This window comes from Cryptomeria japonica, chromosome 6 (assembly GCF_030272615.1).
Source record: "Cryptomeria japonica chromosome 6, Sugi_1.0, whole genome shotgun sequence".
In the NCBI taxonomy this organism is placed as follows: domain Eukaryota; kingdom Viridiplantae; phylum Streptophyta; class Pinopsida; order Cupressales; family Cupressaceae; genus Cryptomeria; species Cryptomeria japonica.
This window is the reverse complement of record NC_081410.1, coordinates 676,338,145-676,358,959: the sequence shown is the minus strand read 5'-3', so window position 1 is coordinate 676,358,959 and position 20,815 is coordinate 676,338,145. Positions and strand designations below refer to the sequence as shown.

At 37.5% G+C, this 20,815-nt stretch overlaps 2 protein-coding genes across 2 annotated transcripts in view; both read left to right on the top strand.

Moving 5' to 3' along the window:
• The window catches only part of LOC131044328 (GDSL esterase/lipase WDL1), a 105,554-nt gene that overhangs the window by 45,692 nt on the left and 39,047 nt on the right, over positions 1–20,815 (top strand). The window lies entirely within an intron of this gene.
• Positions 4,202–6,915, top strand: LOC131856150 (uncharacterized). The gene is made up of 3 exons (XM_059207570.1): positions 4,202–5,518; positions 5,606–6,014; positions 6,130–6,915. Exons 1-3 carry the CDS (start codon positions 4,256–4,258, stop codon positions 6,678–6,680), a joined length of 2,223 nt encoding a protein of 740 aa, XP_059063553.1. The 5' UTR covers positions 4,202–4,255; the 3' UTR covers positions 6,681–6,915.

The following is a 20,815-nucleotide window of genomic DNA, read 5'->3' as shown; positions in this document are numbered from 1 at the left end:
AAACACAAAGAACGCACGACTCTTGTCTGATGTTTCATGGAGATCCTTCAGATGAGTCCAAATCTCTATAGTTGACTTGCCTAACGACATGTGAGGTAGCTGATCATCAGTAATTGAAAGTTTGATAAGCATCACGACTTCTCGGTTGCGGTCATCAAATTTGTCCTGGTCTTGTCTATTTGTAGGAAGAGATTCCAAACCTAGAACGAGCATATCAAGATGGCGATATTCAAATATGGTCATCATTCATTGATTCCAGGTGTTGTAGTTGAAGCCGTTGAACTTCTAATTGTGCTCCAACATGATGTTGGTCAAAGATGCCATCTTTCGTGCTTTTTGAGGCACAAAAAGTGAGATAAATATAAGAGGCTGAAAATTGGTGAAAAAACAATCAAACGCTGATTGCACGAAATCCGAGTCATGGATCCCAATGTAAAGACGATGACAATTCTGAAGCGCAAATTCCAAGGTAGAAAAACACTGAAAAATTTGGCCATGGAACTCGAGGCCATAATTTTGAGATAATGCAAAAACTTTGGGTCGAATCTCAGAAATTTGTATAGAAACTAGATGATTTTGTCAAAAATTGTGAAAACAAGCTACAGGCAATTTTTTTTTTCTCATATGTTGGTTGCTGAAACAGAGATCTAGTAACCCTAGGTCGTGACTAAGAAATAAATTTGATAGGTTGCAGTCGTGAAGAAAATTGTGACCAAAAAAAAAAAAAAAGCGTAGAGAGAAAACCCACAATGTTGAATGTGCAAATGTCCACCTTCAGAAAATCGCCTAGAAAAAAAATGTTGCCCAAAAAATGCGGATAAAATGGCCGAAAAAACTCCATGACACGCAATTTGATAGAGGTTCGCATCAATCACAGAGGTCACGCAGCCACAAAATCGCGAGCAAAAATGCGACAAAACATAGAAATGAACTATGTTGGGCGCAAAAAATTTGCGTTTGCAGAACTGAGATTGCATGTTCAAGCACAAAATCGCGTTGGAAAAACATGAAAAACACAGGATGTCAAACTCAGAAGTGGCGATTTTGATAGACACGATTTTTGACAGATGCAAAACCAAATTGTGCCAAAACCCTTGAATAGGAAAACAACTGGATTTTCCAAGTAAAAACCTTGACTTGCCAACCCACGATGTGTAGAGCCACGATTCGCAAAAAATAAAGACAAACTTTCGATTGCCAGTTTCACCACGTGAAAAAAAACATTAGTCCTTTTTCACGAATTATAGGAAAAACTCAAAAAAGAAACTAAAAAATCTTTCAAAGATTTTTTGGCGAGTTTAAAAAACTCGCTCGGATACCATGTTAAACAATGGTAATTGTATTATTTATTAAAGGAATGAAATGTACATATATAGGCAATTACATTGTCGAAGTTTCCTAAAGAAACATTCGGTAATTGAAGACTAAATTAGAAAGAATCTAATCTACCTATAATACACTATTGACCATTAAATAAGGTAAGCAAATATTATTCTAATATAAAATACCCAAGGCATTCTATCCTATCTTGAACAAAGAAACTTTGAATGCTAAACAAAGTGATCAATCAAAGCAACTCCAAGGTTTACAATGTGAACTATGTGACTTAAATGCTCGAGATAGACTCAATGATATGATTTGATATTGCTGGAATCACAAGGGGACTTATGTTTATGAATTTTGTTGGAGCATAGACTCTAACTAATCTTGTTTGGGAAAATAAAGGCAAAAAAGGATAAGGGTTTAGAAAGACTATGCTATGCATAAGAATGTAGGAAATGATTGTTCATTCGGTGCAACCAAACCAAGCTTTGTTTCCCCATGTGGGAACAAATACACAAAGATGGTGCAATCTCCTAAGGATAAATGAATGATTTTCATATCACCAATGCACACCAACATCACGAACAATGAGCATAAAGTAATTGAAGTTAAGCTTTTGATCAAGTTCACTTTAACCACATTGCAATTTGCAATCAACAAACTCCAAGTTGTATGAACATAGGTTCACCATTCATCAACAATAAGATCTTTCATTCATCTAACAAACATTTACACTATGAGAAGTAGAGACCATGCAATAAGTTGAAATAGCACACCAAAATCACCATAACTTCAATGAAGAAAGTTTGTTTATTACGGCGAGCCTTGGCAACAATCTCCTTTCCTCCTACTCTACTCTTAACTACTATTGATTGTAATTATCAACTATTAACCTTTACAAATGAAAAGGCTAGGCCTTTTATAGATACCCCAATTACAATGAAGGGCCTAGATTGGTTTTTAAATCAATGGCCAAGATTATACAATGAAACCCTAATTAGGGTTTGTTACAACAAACTCCTTGTTGACCAATGAAATAATTACAATGATTGTGACACATGTACTTCCTTGAATGTTAACCAATGAAAAATGAGGTTAGGTACATGGAACTTTGTGCCACCACATGTTGTAGTTATCGTCTTCGTTGGATGAGTCAGGTTCAATGAATTTGGATGCTTTGACTTGAAATGATGTGGCACAATTGGATGGGTTGGATGATGATTGGGATGCCACCTCAACCTGCCTTGTAGATGAGCACAAAGTGTGATTGAGCAATATCTCTTGATACTCAACATTATCCAATTTGCTCAACATGATGATGATGGTGGGGTGTATTCCCAAATTGTATCATCTCGGCATGATCAAGCAAACCTTGTAACTTTTTGTAACTCTTCTGAAACTATCGACTTCCTTGATCACATTTACCTTTCAATCCTCTAACTTGGGAATCCTGACCTTCAATTGCACTATCCTTCATCTTGAATTTCATCGCCTGGATCAGAGATGTAAATATCGTGAAAATATCGTGAAAATCGCGATTTATCGCGAGTCATTTGGCTAAAAGATTTAATCGCCGTTTTAATCGCATGCGATTTATTCGCCAAAAATCGCGATTTTTAATCGTAAAAAATCGCGATTAAATCCTGGAAACTCGGCATAAACCAAAAAGCGTTTAAAAAAAAAGCACGCAAACCCTAAAAGGTAAAAAGGGTCGCGTGAAATGATGAGAAAAGGGTTTTATTTTTGCTGACGAAAACGCGCGACTGCGGCTCGACTTCCGGCTCCGCGACTTCTTTGAATGATATAACGTATGTAAATATAGATCGGGGGTTCAGCTGTTAGCAGGATCCGATCCAATGTTAGCAGGCCCTTCTCTATGTTAGGCCAATGAAGGGGAGTTCACGGGTGGGTAACCGGTTGAACGAACAACTAGAATAAGGCAGCTTCGAATTCCTTCCGGTTAGCACCAAGCTCCACCGACCATATATGCCTTACCCACCAGAAGAGCAGATAAAACTTTCATCCTTCAAGAAAGCCTTACAGTCGCGACTTCCAGGTTTGGATTTGCCATTGTGAAGTTGAACAATTCAGCAATCAACAAATATTACGATATATATATTTTGCTCACCATTTAGCTATATTTATAGAATTTAAAAAAAAATGATATATCTATTATTTGTTATCATTAATAATTATCATATATTAGTTTGCAATCAATTAAAATGAAAAATAGGTAATTTGTGAAGTGTGAAGAGCAATCTCTGAATATAAAATCTAGAATGATATATAATAATAAAATTATAAATTATCAGTATGATAAAACAGTAAAGTTGTAAACACTAAACACAATCAAGGTTTTGAACTTTTGATTGTGTTTACTGTTTACTGTTTTATTATTTTATATTATAAAATAATAAAACAGTAAACAGTAAACACAATCAAAAGTTCAAAACCTTGTAAACAATATATTATAATTTATTAATTAGTAATTAGTAATTAGAATTTAGAATTACACAACTCCTATTTCACATAAGCTTCGATTTATATTACATGATTTACTGTAAACTTTGAGTTTGTGATTTAAAATTTTATATTACACAATAGTAAACCTTGTAAATCATGCAATAGAACTAAACCAAGGATCCAAGGATAAAGGTGAATCGTGAAAATGCAGGAAATTAAGAATACTGAATAATTGTCTTTTGAAGATGTTGTAAATTTGTAATTGTTGTTAAAAACAAACTAAAACAGATTGTTTGCCAGTTTCTTCTCAATAACTGTATATTTCAGAATGTCTGTAATGTGTAGAACCTAGACTTTTCATGCCATTCCAATATCAGCTAAAGAAAGACCAGCATTTTTTCTTAATGGCATATATTGATCCATGTTTGGTCTCTTTTGCTAGGTTTCTTTCGAATTTTTATAAAAGACAATGGCTTCTACAATTAGAGGTGGTGGTAGAAAGAGGGATCCTATGTGGAAACATGGCACACCAGGTGCAGTGGCAGGAGAGGTTATTTGTAACCATTGCAGGAAAACTATGACCGGTGGAATATACCGACTCAAAATTCACCTTGCACAGATCAGTGGACAAAATATTACGGTATGTGACAATTGTCCTGAAGAGGTTCAAAGGGAGGCAAAAGCAAAACTTTCAGAATTTGAGCAAAAGAAAGTAGAAAAAAAGAGGACAGCAGAGGCAATGACAGCCCCAGAGAGGAATATTAGTTCTACAGAGTCAGAAAATTTTGGGGTGGGCAGCAATACATCTGGTTTTTTCATTCCTCGTAACACTCCTGGTGCACAACCTGGATTGTTAGGTACTTCATGGAATAAGGAAGTGCATCAGCAGACAAGAGCGGCAGTGGCTAGATTTTGGATTTACAACAATATTCCGTTTAGTATTATTGAGAGTCCATATTGGGAGCAAATGGTCAGTGGATTGACCATTTCTGGTAAGGGGTTCAAGTCCCCAAGTCGTTATGAGTTGAGTGGGCCATTATTGCAAGATGAGGTCCAAAACACACATCAGCTGGTGGAACAACAAAGGAGGAATTGGGAAAGGAATGGCTGCACCATTTTATCTGATGGGTGGACGGATAGTAGGAATAGGACACTCATAAACTTTCTAGTTGCTTCAGGGGGACAGGTGGTATTTTTAAAATCGATTGATGCCTCAGATCAAGTGAAGAATGCAGAGACCTTGTGCAACATGTTGGATGAGGTGGTGACCGAAGTGGGAGTGCAGAATGTTGTTCAGGTTGTGACCGATAATGCAGCTGCATATGTGGCAGCGGGTAAACTTCTACAGGCTAGGCATCCGTCATTATTTTGGAGCCCTTGTGCTGCTCATTGCCTTGATTTACTCCTCGAGGACATAGGGAAACTTAGTTGGGTGAAGAATGTGGTTGAAGATGGAAGGGAAATCACAAAGTACATATACAACCACACATGGGTCTTGGAGCTTATGAGACAACACACTGATGGTAAGGATCTTGTGCGTTCAGGAGTCACACGTTTTGCCACGAATTTCCTCAACTTACAGAGCATATTACGTGCATTGCCCAACCTGAAGAGGATGTTTGTGAGTGAAAGATGGTTGCAAAGCCCTTATTGTAGGAAGCCTGAAGCAGAGAAGGTCGTGAAGGCCGTTTTTGATGATAGATTTGCCAAACTCATGGAGGAGATCATCAATGTAAGTGTTCAAATTTCAATTGATGATATATTTTTAAATTTTCTAATATTACACATTGCTGATTTTTGTTAAATTTGTCATGTCTAGTTGTCAGAACCGTTGGTGAGGGTTCTACGAATGGTGGATGGGGATAAAAGCCCCATAGGGTATCTATATGAGGCCATGGATAAGGCCAAAGAGGCAATTCAGCACTTGTATGGGTCAGAGAGGACTAAATATGAACCCATATGGCGCATAATTGATCGAAGGTGGAACCGACAACTCCACCAACATATCCATGCTGCTGCCTACTATTTGAACCCCAAGTTCTTTTACTCCCGCAGTTTCAAAATAGATCAGGAGGTTCAACTTGGCCTTGACACATGTATTCAGAGGTTGGTTCCTAATGAAAATATTCAAGACCTCATTGTTGATGAGTTGCAGAGGTACAAGAAGGGAGATGGGCCATTGTTTTCTTCACCTATTGGTATTCGTAAAAGAGACACCCTGTTGCCAGGTAAAAAAAAATGTGCTCTTAAATCTATTTTATGGTTTAACTTTACCATTTATTTCAATCTTTAAGTTTATAAAAATATTTACCAAGTTATAAATGCCAATTTGTATGTTTGCAGATCTGTGGTGGGAAGATTATGGTGCCACAACGCCTAATCTTCAAAAGCTTGCAATCCGCATATTATCTCAGCCTTGTAGTGCTTCTGGTTGTGAGCGCAACTGGAGTGTCTTTGAGGCCATTCACACAAAAAAGCGCAATAGGTTGACTCAGAAGCATTTGAATGACCTTGTATATGTGCGGTACAACCTTCGACTGCATGAAAAGAGGGTACAAGGGAACAATTCATATGACGCACTTGACATTGATGAGATTGATCCATACACAGCGGATTGGATTGCTGAACTTGATGGTGCTACTGGTGATATTGATGTGGATGCATTTATCACTGATGCTCAGTTAGATGAGATGGAGAGGGAGGCAGCTGAATGGGCGGCAGAGGTGGCAGAACGTGAGGAGGCGGGAGATGAGTTTGTTGATCCAGAAGAGGCAGATTCATCACCAGTTGAGGATATTGCAGCAGCAGCAGCAGCTGCTGCAACACCATCTACTTCAGCATCCACTCAGCGGCAACAGAGTTTTTTGAGCTTTAGTCGCAAACGCAATCTATGATTTCCAGTTTTCAATGATATGAAACCATGAACTTAATATGTATTCAGACTTCACTGATTTGTTTTGTGGGCTAGGCTCTACAATATGGATTTGACTCAATCGTATTTACTGTTTAGAACTTGAACTTGTTTTTTTGGTATATCACTTTGCTATATGCCATATGGTATGTATTTGACTTGAAGTCTCAAACTATGATTTATATATGATGGAAACCAGTAATATGCTATTGTGTTCTATAAATTTAGTGTATACATGTGTTTTTTTAGAATATTTAAAAAAATTATATATTTTCAAATGTTCGATAATTTTGCCGATTTATTGCTGATTTTTTCCCGATTTTTTCCCGATTCCCGATTTTTTAAAAAATTTCGGCCAAACGATTTATTGCCGATTAAGATATTTACATCTTTGGCCTGGATTACTTGTTGTACTAGCAGTGATTCTTGGATTTTTGAAGGAAATTCAAGATTGTAATAAGGTCTTCTCTTTATGTCTATTCTTCTTCATGTTGAGTTGCTGAGTCCTCTCACTTGATTCTTTGTCTTGCACATGCTGAATTCCTTGTTGTAGCTGTATGACTTAGTAGAGTTGTTGCCTAAATGTTCTCTACCATGCCTTCATGAATGTCTTGAATCCTGATGTTGCATTTGCCTCCTTGATGTACCTTGATCTTGATGCCTGTTGGGGCTGCAATCGTTCATCCTTATTGATGTAGTCCTGAATGTGCATCCTCTTTCCTCATTATCTTTCTCCAATCAAACCTGAAAAAAGAAAATATATTGAATCATAACGATGTAATAATAATAAAATGAACTTAATCTAACACACCCTTGTCACATTGAAACCTCATTAATCAAGTGATAAAACCCCCTTTCAAATCTGAAAATGTATTTTGTTGCTCAAAAATATAAGGATTCAAGTCTGATTTTGCCTGCTTCAACTCTGATTCTCTGCACCTAAGACATGCTCCAAAACTGGTAAAATATCGTCCAAATCAGGTCTGTAAAAATGAAGAAAATGTCCCCAAAGTTGCACCAAAACATGCCTTGACAAATTTGCATTAGGACTGATTGCAAATTTGCTCAACGAGGTGATCAAATTTGCCGAACTTCTGCTGATGAAGTCACTCTGCTCTGCTGGACAATTCTGCCTTGAATTGCTTTGAAATGAATTGTAATTACCCCTCTATATATGTGCTAATCCAAAGAGACATACCCCTTCACCCTTAGCCGACTTCAACTTCCCTTTTCAAATTATAATCATTGCATTATAATAGGTCGGCTGCCATGAATTATTTAGAAAGAATCAGGTTGGACTTTTTGAATGTTTTGCATTATGTGCAAAGTCGAAGTTTCAAACATTCTTGCATTGAAAGGGCAGTCTATGACAAGATTGCATTGTGAAGGTCAGAATTTAGTGAGATTTCACAATGTTGCAAAGTCAGACTTTGGTAAGACTTTGCATTCCCCCTTCTTGCTTTGATGTTGGAGTTTTTGACTGTTGTGCATTTTTAGGTCAGAATTTGTATAATTTTTGCACAATGAAGAGGTTGGACTCCGAGTTGATTTTTGCATTGATCTACACCTAGGTTGGACTTTGAGAGGATTTTGCATTAATCCATATTCCCTTTAGTGCGAAAATTCGTAGCTAGCTCAATCACTTAGACCAAATGCAACATGTAACTTGACAGCTCTAACACTATACTGACACTTAGCATCTTGACACCAAATCAACAATGTTTACAACATTTCACATTTTGACAATTTTAGTGCTTGTTTTCAACATTGTAAAGCAAAACCTGCATATGTAATACTTGCTTTTCCTAACGGAATCACAAGTAAATTGTCCACTTAAAATGCATAACTTAATCTAATAGGTTCTACAATATTTGACCATTCTCCACCATGTTGACAACTTTGACAACTTTGCAATATCTGAGCAACTTTCACCATATTGACAACATTGATGACCTAGCAAGCTTAACATCATTGACCATATTTGTACAATTGATATCACACACCCCCTCAACCTTGTCTTGACAAAACTCATCTTCTCTCACAAGCAATGGCTATTGAAGCCTAAGAAACTGCTGCCAAGCTAAAACGGCCTAACAAAACACCTAAGCTGAGCAAAAAGTGGTGTTCCCCATTTTTAATGGGGCAATGTGTGAAAACGTCACAACACCTACTGACTACACTATACTCTACTATACTCTTAACTATATAGGAGGCTGACCCTATATAAGCATCTGGAGGAACATCTTTGGAGTCGTTTGGACAGATTATCAGACAATAAAAGAAAAGAAAACTTAATTTAAAAATATGAATATAAAAAGAAGAGTTTGGCAAAGAAAGGGGCACCCATTATTATTCTTATCAAACCCTTCTCTTTGAGTTGAGCACTTGTGTTCACCTATTCGGTGGAGGATGAAAACCTTTTGGTGTGCAGAAAATTAGGAGGATGACAGCCCTCTTGGTTTGCAGATTGAATTGGAGGACAAAAATCCTTGTCTATTTGAGGTGATTCCATCTATAGATCACATTTTTGTTGAGAGATTGGAGGCATTTTCCAGTCATAGTTTGGTTTTGAAGATTTTTTTGAGTTGTTGATGTGAGCAGCTTCTGGATTCGATGAAAAAAAATTCACACAATTGAATCCAGAAGCTGCTCATATCAATCACATGGATTGTGGAAATCTACTAGCATTAATTTTTGAGTTGTGTTTGAATTTCGAATTTTGCTGACAAATTCTAGATTTTTAATGTGGAGGATTCATTGTTGATATTTTATAGTGTAAATTGTATTTGCTGCTGGCTAGCAAATATTAATCACTGCCATTTTATGACCAGTAATACCTCTTTACAGCCAGCTTTACATATATGAAGGGCATTGTATGATTTTCTAAGGCACTTTATTAGCTGCTGTACCAGTTCAAATTTCAAATCATATCCTCTATACAGACTGCTATGCCTTGTTAAGAGCTATGGCTTGTTTTATGTTGGTCGTACAATCTTCTAGTAGCTGTACAACCTTGCTGCCTGTTGTCCTCATTCTTGGATTTTTAAAAATGTGACAACCCCTACAAATTTTTGCTTAAAATGTGCTTTTTTTTTTGTCTCTAAGGCACATTTTACGAGGTGCAAAACTCACACTTGTTAGTGTCAAATCATTGGGGGGTGTCTTTGCCATCATTGTCCAAGTTTTGGTCTTTTTTTTCCTAGTTTTTTGTGCAATTTCGGGTTTCAGAGCAGTCACTGCAGGTTGAAGATTTTACTCTCAAGGCACGCTTCTCGAGGCAAACTTTTTGCTTCTTGTTGAACTGGACTGTTCTTCGGTTCATCCTCGATTCGCATTTCAAATTTCATCGCGTTTCGAGTTCGTTTGCTATGTTTTTCCTTCAAATTTGGGTTTTTTCCTTTTGACTACAAGTGGGAAATTTTTTCTTCTTTTGCAAGTTAAGAGTTTTCTTTTGTCTTTTAATTTGTTGTAGGATCTTTTTAGACAAATTGCAAGTGAATTTAAAATTACAAATTTAATGAGAACTTGTAAGTTCTCATAAAAGTACCTACTTTGTGCTTTGAAGTTGTAATAGGGATTTTATTTCCCTATTACAAGTCTTTTTAAGTTTTTAAAGTGTTTTTATGTCTTCTGTCTTGTAATGGGAATTTTATTTCCCTATTACAAGTTTTTATGTTTTTATTTGTTTGTTTTAGTTGTAATAGGGAAATAAATTCCCTATTACAAGTCTTTATGTTCCTTTATGTTTTTAAAACTTGTAATGGGGATTTTATTTCCCTATTACAAGTTGTTTTGTTATTTCTTTTTGCTCTTCTTCCTTTCAAACCTGAAATTGCTCAAGTGAAGGAAAAGTAATGCAATTTAAAACTTGTAAAGGGGTTTAAAAAACCCGATTGCATCTTTGGAGGGCACATTTGCTTGCAGTTGGAGAGGAAAAACCCGATCTGCATTCTTGCTCTCACAACTTTGATTTTTGTGGCATTATTCCCTTGAATCCATCCCACATTTTTGCTATGCTGTTGGAGATTGATGGCTGGTGCCACATTTTTGGGATTCAACAGTTTTGGCAAACATGTGCATAAATGTGGGGATTTTTGGCTCCATTTTTTGCAGTGTAAGCTCCACATTTTTGGTGCCCATATTCTGCCATTGTTGCCACATTTGCAACACGTTTTGCATCCTTCATTCATTGAAGAGTGTTTGACATCAAACGTATCTCTCATTCCAAGCCGTTTTTTGTGGAGTTGGATGAATGGAAATCCGTTTTAGCTGTCAAGGAATATCAATGTGGTGATTTCTCAGTCTATTTATAGAGCATTTCAGTTCTTCCCAAGCTCATTTGTTTTGGTCTAGGGCATTCTTCAAGCAAGGTTCATTGAATGCAAGTTGTAAATGTGCAAGATTTCCCCCTCTTTCATTTTTCCTATTTACTTGTATTCGGGCTTTCAAAACCCGATTACAAGTAACTGTGGTAATATTGACCTTCCCCCTTTGGTAGAAAGAGTTAGTCTTCTTTTTACAAAAATTACAAATGTGGAAGAATTGCCACGAGAGTCATTCATTTGATTTTGGGATTTACAAATCTGAGTACAAGTTGAAGTTTTCCCCCTTTTCCAAGTTGTCAAGCTGAAAATATTCCTTCCCATACATGTACAAGGTCATAAGCTTCATTCCCATCATTTCTCACATATCAAAATCCCTTATCCCACCATTTCATCCACTCATTTCACACCTTCATTCATTTTTCCCATTTAAAGTCTACTTGCAGTCGAAATTTTAAAAACCCGATTGCAATTGTGTCTTCACTTGCAGTCAGCCTTTCAGAACCCGAAATTGGTCCAAAATGCACTCAAAAAACACTTGAAAATGAGTCTTAAAGGTCCAATTACAAGTGCAAACTTGTGGCTACCCATTACACATATGAAGTTACATGTTTGTTCTCCACAATTGTAAGTTAATGCTTTTGTTTTTCCACACATTTTTATGTACCTTCCAGAACCCGAAATTCACTTGTGAGACCATTTTTGCATCAATTTATCCCTTCCCTTGTTAGTCTTGTTTCCACACACGACCTACCAAATCAATAAATTAAGGCATGGGCCTTATTTTGCAAGCAGATTCCAAGATTAGAGGATGATACAAAGAAAGAACAACAATATGATGGAGCCACACAAGGAGATGGATAAGTGATGTGAATGATTGAAAGCATAGAATGCTTTCAAGGCAGAGATAGGTTTCTTACTTCAACCTTGCAAAGAACTTCCCTCCTGAAAAGCCAATACTACCCTAAGCAAGAAGATAAGATTGAAGTTCATTTGCTAAGGACACAAAGATCATTAAGGATGCAAATTCCCGTTTCGGTTCGAGATGTCTTCACCAATCCTGAATACTTCAAGTAGCAACATGAAGATTTTCAAAACAGAGGATGATGTAATTAGAGTCATGTCTTCAGACACATTAATAGTTTCAATTGTGTATTTGTAATTTTTTTTGACAAGTTTACTTGTAAAAAAACAATTTTGTAATTGTAAGTTTATCACTTGCACTTTTGTAATTTAACAAGTAAGCTGATTAGAAGTCAATTTAGAATAGGACTTGTAATTTTGAATGAGTCTTAGTTAGTAGTTGGAATAAGTCATGGTGGTTGAGAGAATTTCTCAAGTTAGTTAGGATGCTCCCACCTTTTTCTCAAGGCTCCTCTCATATAAATACTTGAGGGGGTTTATTGTAATGGATATCTTTTGGCAATGCAACAAAATTCTGCCAGTTTGTATGTGCACTATAAGGCTTTGAGCTTAGATGTAAATGAAATTGATTTCAATAAAAGAGGCAAATTGTGTTGAGGCTTTGTGCCAATTCAAGTTGTTATGTGACGACATTTTTTGGATTTGATTGTGATTTTTGTTCTATTGTTCAAGAGGGATTTAAATTCAATCTTGTAGACTTTGAGCTGTTAATTGTATTTAGAGTTGTATGTTTGGTTTTCAAACTTGGTCTTGCAGACTTTGAGCTGCTTATCATATTTGGAGATAGTGTGGAATGCTCAAGTGGGAAGATAGCTTGTAGACTTTGTGGTGCTTCTATTTTTAAGACTTGTGCATGAAAGGTGAAGTGCATCATATAGACAGACTTTGAGCTGCTGTGTGTTGTACATTGTTATTATTTTGAGAAGGTTGATAGGACAGTAGAAGTGCTGAAGGCCTTGTGCTTTCATTTCTGTTTTCCCGTCCCGGGGAAGTGACGAAGGTCTTTGTGCTTTTATGGAAACTTTACTTCCCTTTATGTTCCAAAAATCCTACAAAAAAGTCTCATTTCTGTATTTGCTGTTATTTATTTCCAATTGCTATTACTTTTCTGTGAAGAGAAAAGAGTATAGTTTTTCTTGAAAGAAGAAGAAAGACTACTGCCCCACCCATATTAGATAGGTTTAGTTTGTTGATAGGGGGAGCCTTCCCTAAATTAGGAGAGTATCGTACTGTTGATGCGTGTTTTATGCACATAACATTTCAAAATAAAATACCAAGGTAATTTACCCTCTCTTGAACAAAATCACCTCAGATGCTAAGGATAAGATCAACTAAAATGATTCCAAGGTTTCTACATGTCAGGTCTTGACTAGTGGGTAACTCAATGGTTGATGTGAATTGCTGTGTTTACTTGGGGACTTCGCAAATGTTAGGATTATCTTCTTCAATCATGAAATATGTGGAATAGGTGTGCCGACAACTTAGGATTTAACAATGTAGCTCTGGATTTAATTCTTACTAAAAAAATTGGGCAAAAGGAATAGGGTTTAGGAATCCACTCTAGGCCTAAGAATGTAGGAAATGATGAACAAATCTATTAGAATCAAACTAGGCAAGGTCTCACAAACAGGTATTGGCACAAGCTTAGTGCAATCATCTAAGGTATACTCAAGGATTTTCAGACTATCACCATTAAACGTTGACACCATCCAATTTGATGTTTGTAAAGGGATGCGTAATAATTGAAGTTAAGCTTACTCAAATTTCCAGTTGACCACACAAGGCGCACTTACCAGCGACAAGGGGCTAGTGGTATGGATTAAGGATTGCATACAAATATATTCAACAAATCTTTCACTCAATCTAACAAAGATGAAAATAAATTCTAATCTAAAATTCTAATCTAACTTGGAGGAATTGAGAACCATGAATGCAAAGACAACATTTGAAGAGCAAAATCATCAACAATTGAACAATGATTTATATTCTAATAGCTGCAACATATACCAACAATTCTACAAAACAACTCTCTTACAAATGAGAGACAAGGAGGTATATATAGAGTCTCTTACAAAAATGGATGGCCACGATTGATACAAGATCAATGGCCAAGATCATGCCAACAAAACCCTAGAATTGCCCTAATTAGGGTTTACATAAAAAATGGTGCCACAAACATATGGCCCAATAAAAAGATACCTAGTCATCAAATAGGGAATCTTCCAGAAGATTCCTCCCTGCATTTCTCTCTCTCTCTCTCTCTCCCTCTCTCCCTCCTAGCATACTCCAAGAATCTAGCCAATACAGAATCTAACTCCTCCATGGAAATGCTAGGCAAGGTATCTTGCTACAAATCAATCATGTCCAGTGAATTTGAGTAAGCGTCCAAAGTGTTCTCCCAATCTGGCACGAGCTTCTGCGAACTATGAACATGAATCAACAAAGAGACCAAGTCATCTATCTAACTCTTCTTCAAAGAGTCCAACTGACAAAAATACATAAGTTTCATCTTGTCTCTTAATTCGGCTAAGTGTAAACCACTAGCATCACTAACACCAACACCCAGTAACTCCTCAATTGAGGCAAGGATCTTCATTTGAATGTCTTGAATCAATCCTTCCATCTCCATACAACTCAACTGGGCGTTCTCATAAGTTGATCTCTTCACGGTCAATGAACAATACCAGCCATGGAAATCGTATCTGTCTCCACTGTGCACAATGCTCTCGTTGACCAAAGTGGAATTAGGAATTTTCTGCAAAGCCTTGAGGCGTGGAATAGTCTTCTCCTGAATAGGCTGAAATTCATCCCAAACTCCCTCCAAATACTGGATTCTAAACATGAGCCCTGTTGTCCTATCATATGCCTGGACAAATTGAGTAAGGAAATCATCCGCCTATTTTCTTGCACTCTCAATCCACTTTTCCACCTTCGAGAGTGTATCTCTTGCTGCTTCATAGTGTGAATGTAGTCCATGATCAATTGCAATAGGGGAAATAAGGGTGGGATTCTCACACCTTATCCCCGCAATATACTCTCTAAGTCTGATATTCTCTTCTCTACTTTTCCTTCTCTTCAATTTCTCTATCTAACTTGGCGCTGATCGCTTTAAGGTTATCACCAACCTCCTAAAGCTCTTGCTCTCCCGATGTACGACCAAGGGCAACCAGAGTAATTTGGAAATCCATAGGAGTAGCAATGTCCGTTGTAACACCTCCAATAGGAACAACAACCTACGCAATCCACATTCTTGTCTCATCTCTAGCTATGTGCGACAAAATCTCAGCTCTCTTAGGTTCTTTCTCCTTATTGCTCCTAGCCAGGTAATCATCAATGTTATCAATAAGCTGTACCTCTATCATTTTCTTACTCTTTTCCATACTTCTCATCAGCCAATCAGGAATAGCGACCATCTCCATACCACCATCGAGACACATCTCTCGATCAAGCCCTCTCAATGTTGAGATAACATCATCATCATCATCAGGATTATTCCTAGTCAAATCATATATCTCATTTTCCAAACTAACCTCCAAAAGGACAGTAGGGGATCCTCGTTGATCATCATTCTCATTTGGTGGAGCAAATGTCGCTGTGGCATGTAACTCCTGAATATTCTCTGGTAGTATCACTGTGTTGGAACATTGCTAGGTTTCCTTATTCTGCTCTGTTATTTCAATTACCTTAATTGATGAGACACTAAGAGGTGGTGAAGGAATGATAGGTGGAGGAATGATAATCTTTTGTTTCTTCTTCTTCACCTCCTCAATCTTCTTCCCTCTGGCCTTGACTCCTCTTGGCGTGTTTTTCCTTCTCTTGGGATCTTGATTCTCTTCATCTGCATGAATCCTGACATCACTGACAATCCTCTGATCATCTTTGGAAGTAGATTCTTCCGACTTCATCTTTTCATAAGTAAAGGAAACACCCATATCAACTAACTTATTCATCTGAATATCCACCCATGTGCAGGAGAAACTCAAGACCTCTCTCATCAATACATTCAGATCAATCTCTTTTGATTCTGACCAATTAGGCAATAAGATTGCCTTCTTCATTTCATTTTCATACTGTGGATGCGTATAATCCCTGTCATCTAACACTTTATCAGGAATGAGGAAAAGTCCACACTTCCTCATGAAATCCACTGACATTCTAGACCACATTCGTCTCTCGACTGCTTGCTCGTCCATTAGGTTGGCCCAATAATCTTCTATGTCTACCTTGTGGATGAACTTCTCTCCCCTGATCCTTCCAACTTTCTTATCCGGATCAAATCTTTCTCTTTTCTTAAAGGTTGCAAATCGATAGAATGCAAGCTCCTCACTCACAGTGCTGGTGGCTAAGGCAGACTAGCAAACCTCCAATGTCTTCCCAACTGAAATAGGGAATGTCATGCCTATCCTATGCTTATCTCTCTGAATGGAATCAAACTCTACAAGTCGTCTCACCACTTCCAACAAGATCATTCTGTCGGAAGGATACCTAGGAAGCCTGTAGGGTTTGGATTGAAACCCATGAATCCTAAGGTACATGAAAGTGGGAAACTGAATATACCATGATCAATATTTCTCTATTAGCTTTGTTGCCTCCTTGGAAAATCTTTTGTGGATTCTGCCTTGCAGCATCCGCGTGATGTACATTATGAATACGTCATTCACTCTCTTATAGTCTTCAATTCTATACATGTTCAGCTGGGGATAGCACTCATGACTCCTGAATTGTCCTTGCCCATTCCCGACTTCACCTTTGCATATCAATCCTTTGTATGAAACAAACCGTGCAAGCAGGTATACCAAGTAGGAAGTCATGGCGAATGACTTGGATCGCTCTACATTCCTCAGCTGAAAGTCCAGATTGTCACTTATGATTCTAGACCAATTTATCAATGTCCTTCTAAGACAATCCTGGATAAAGTAGAACATCTATCCATTGAATATTGCACCCTGCAGCGTCCCCATCACTTTGTTAAGCAGGAATACTAAGTCACTATATTCCTCTTTGAAGTCTGTGCACATGAGTGTCTTAGGAGCCTTGGAATGATGAAGCCTAGGCTCGATCATCCACTCTTTGTTTATCATACTCGTACACACATCCATCTTCGTTGTGTACCGCTCTTCATATTCATCCTTAGTTGCATCCTTCATATCCGCTCCACGTGGAATTCCAAACACCTCAGCAATCGCATCCTCAGCAAGGTAGGCAATGACAACGCCCTTAGGAGTCTTGATCATTCGTGAGCGAGGATCATAACATCGTGTGCACTCCAGGATAAGGTCACTGCATTGTATGGATTGTGGAAATCCAACGGCTTGAAAAATACCAGTCTTCATAGTGTTTACATATGTTGGGGAAGGAATCTGATTTCGAACTCCGAACATCCGCTGTCGCATCAGGTTCAGGCTTAGGAAATGCATGTTTGTATCTGTAATCTCCTTCCATTTGGATGACATCTTAGACTCTGGATAGAATCTAGTCTCCAATATCTTCTGCTGTTCTCTTCTTTCCTTAAATCCAGACTTCTTGATCGCACCTTTACGAAGCTTGAAGTTAGAACTTAAGAAAAAAAAATACAATATTCTTGATAGAATTCCCGACTTCCTAATGATTTAGGCTAATTAGAGCAAGAAGTCAGGAAAATAGTCCACACTCTAGGTAGATCTTAACAATTTAAACATAAAACGTGACAAGACTAGGGTATGAAAACCCTCATGAAATCAACACCTCTTTATACTTAGAAATTTCGTGCAAATCATAGTGCAAAGGAGTATACCGGATTAAGAGTGACTGGGGAAAGGTGTGAAAGGTTGTGTTTTCACAAAAATTATGTCTGAAGGCACCTTTTGCAGTCAACAATGGAGGTCACAAATCTGAAGACAACCTGCAACTATATGAATAAACCTCTCAAAACATGTTGCAATTATCTAAATGTGCATAAATTTGATGAATTACAATGAAATCAAGTCAAATCCGGGAATAATGGTATGGCTGGTAAGAGTTAAATCTTCTGAAGACAAGTAGCCATGGCAAAGTTGCAGACCTGTAACAGCCCTCAAATGGTCAAATGATTGACTGAAAATGACTTGGAAAACCCTCCCAAAGGAAAATTGTTGAAGCTGGAGCTGGCTGGCAATGAAAGTTTAAGTCTGAAAATAGATAACCGGCCAACAACGGAGGCTGAACCAACTGCAATAATGGCGTTAAGACTCAGATCTGAAGCAACATCAGCAAGTAGGGAATAATGGTGACCACCAAACACGAGGTAATCCACCCAAAAAGGCACAAACCTCTTGCTAAATCAAAATCGTATTTTTTTAATCATGGCGCCAAACACTTAAGTCTGAAAATGTCTTCAAAATTTACTTCAATCTGCACACAATCTGCACAATGGAGGTCTGAGAACAGCAAGCAATGATGGAGTCAAGGAAAAATCGCCAAAGTTCGCCAATACCAATATCGCTAGATTCGCTACCATTCACCAAAATCGCCAAACACCAAAAATAGTGCCAAACTTGGAAAATCGTGGCACTAAGCCATGAATGGCAGCCACCAAAAGGTTGCTAAGTTGGACAAAATGGAGAAGAATGGAGTCCTCTACCAATCGCTTCACCAAAACACTTCGCCAAAATTTACCAATAAGAGAGAAAATCGCCTTTGCATGGAGACACCTGACAAACTTAATAATAAAATAATGCTGGACTCCTCCCTTTAAACTTATTTTCATCACCGATTTTCACCATACAAGCAATGTGGGATAAAACACTTGTTCTTATACTTGCTTGGGTGAAACTAACTTGCTTCTAGGAGATTGAAAACATTAAATGCTCATTGCAAATTATTTATTAATTGCTTTCGTCTTTTAAATAATCATTGCCCTTTATTAAAACAATTAAAATGAGGCTCATTTATTAAAATATTTCATTTTAAATAAAAAATGGGCTAATTGGGGAAAATCGATCCTAGTAAGGATTTAAAAATCCTCACAAAATCACTTTAAAATCGTCAAGTATCCCCTAGGGGAAAATCGATCCCAGTCTAGATGAAAATCCGGACTCAACTTATCAAATGTGCACAAAATGGGGCTAGGGGGAAAATCGATGTGAGTTTGGAATGAAAATTCCTCTCAAAAATTAAGTCATCACCCAAAAATACCCCTCTGGTGGAAAAACGACCTCAGAAATTCCGGACTCAAAATCATGAAATGCACTCCTAGTGGAAAATCGCTACGAGTCTGGATGAAAATCCGGACAAAAATCCTCAAAAATTTGTCACAAAGACCTGGTGGAAAATCGACCCAGGTGTGGAATGAATGCAAACATCATCAACAACCTATCCATACTTCCCTGGTGGAAAATCGTGGGTAAATTGTGACACTTAGTCAAATTTTAATGCTTCCAGGGGAAAAACGACCCTAGTATGGATTAAATAGTGGTGGAAAAATGAGGCAAGTATGGATTTCAAGGGAAATCCATGTCCAGTCTGGATTCTGAGAGGGGAAAACCATGGGTAGTCAGGAATATGAGGGGAAAAGCACCTGTAGCATGAAATTTTGACCTTTTAACCCTTAGAATATGGATTTCACTTCGGAAAATGATGATTTTTCCACTCAGAATTCACTTAGAAACCTCGAAACTTAATAAAACTCAACTGGACTTAGGCAAATTCATCAGAAATTGGAGCGTAACACAAGGAAAACCATCGGGATAAAGTGCGAAATCGACTTGAATAATTCTTTAGGAGCGAGAAAACAACTCCAAAAGGTTTGAAAACGCCCCAGCACCTAAAATCACCGATGAGGATATTCAAAAACATGTTAATGCTCCAAAGGGGTCTACACTTAGATAGAACTAGGATCATCTAGAAATCTCAATTTTCACGCGCTTGATCCTATAACTTCAAAAACCTTAAACGACACTAGGCATGATCAAAACTCCGAGACTCAGGCACGGGAAACACAAAATTGCCCACTAAGCAACCAAAACCCTAACCTAACAACGCAGAAAGCAGTGAAAGTGGGGGGGGCCGTTAGCAATGGGGCGATGTGTGAAAAGGTCAAAACACATACTCACACATTGTGGCTGAAACCACAATTTTGCACATCCCCCACGTGTACAAATTTTTTAACCAACACTGCCAGCTGTACTATATTTTCTTATTTCAAGTGCAGGTCTTTGGGTGCCATATAGAATTGGAAGGAGGCTGTACTTTCCTTAAAGATTTCTGTATCAACTATTATAGTAGTCCACGTCTCATGGTAACTTATGCCACATCATTATATTAAGATGTGAGTAGGAAGTTTTTTGGTGCAACTGCTGTACAATCTTTGCCTCCAGTGGCCATACAGCTGCTTCAGGTTCTGATTGCAGCCCTTTATTTGCTGTTTGTCTAGAGTTGAATATTTCTGTATGCTGCAATGATTATAATTTATAATAATTAATGTGCCAAGATCCAGTTATTGATATAAGAGTTAGCTATTGTATGTTCAGTATTTGGTATTTAAATAGTTTGCATTAATCAGAAAATATAAAGAATTGCTTATTTTATGTGAATATCAGAAAAAGACATTGCAGGGCATCCCCATAACATATGTTTGCGCATTCCCTCTTACGAAATAATTTTTTAAAAATGACTTAAGAAATTACCTTCAAAGCCAAAAGAAGCCTAACCTAAAACATAATGTGATCATTGGCATATGTGAAAAACTCTTTTCAGTTTATTTTTTCTACATGACTGTGATGTAGACAGTGCTACTAGTAACTTTTTACAATTGAGACTATTGATATTGTGATATATTTTTTATGGTTTAAGATTTTGTATCACCATGTGACAATTGATCACAGCTTGAAATGCTGTGAAAGTTTTGGGTGGTTTA

Coding starts and splice junctions, on each gene's coding strand:
- LOC131856150 (XM_059207570.1), top strand. CDS start 4,256: ATGGCTTCTACAATTAGAGGTGGTGGTAGAAAGAGGGATCCTATGTGG. Junction 5,519..5,605: donor TCATGGAGGAGATCATCAAT/GTAAGTGTTCAA, acceptor TGTCATGTCTAG/TTGTCAGAACCGTTGGTGAG. Junction 6,015..6,129: donor AAGAGACACCCTGTTGCCAG/GTAAAAAAAAAT, acceptor GTATGTTTGCAG/ATCTGTGGTGGGAAGATTAT.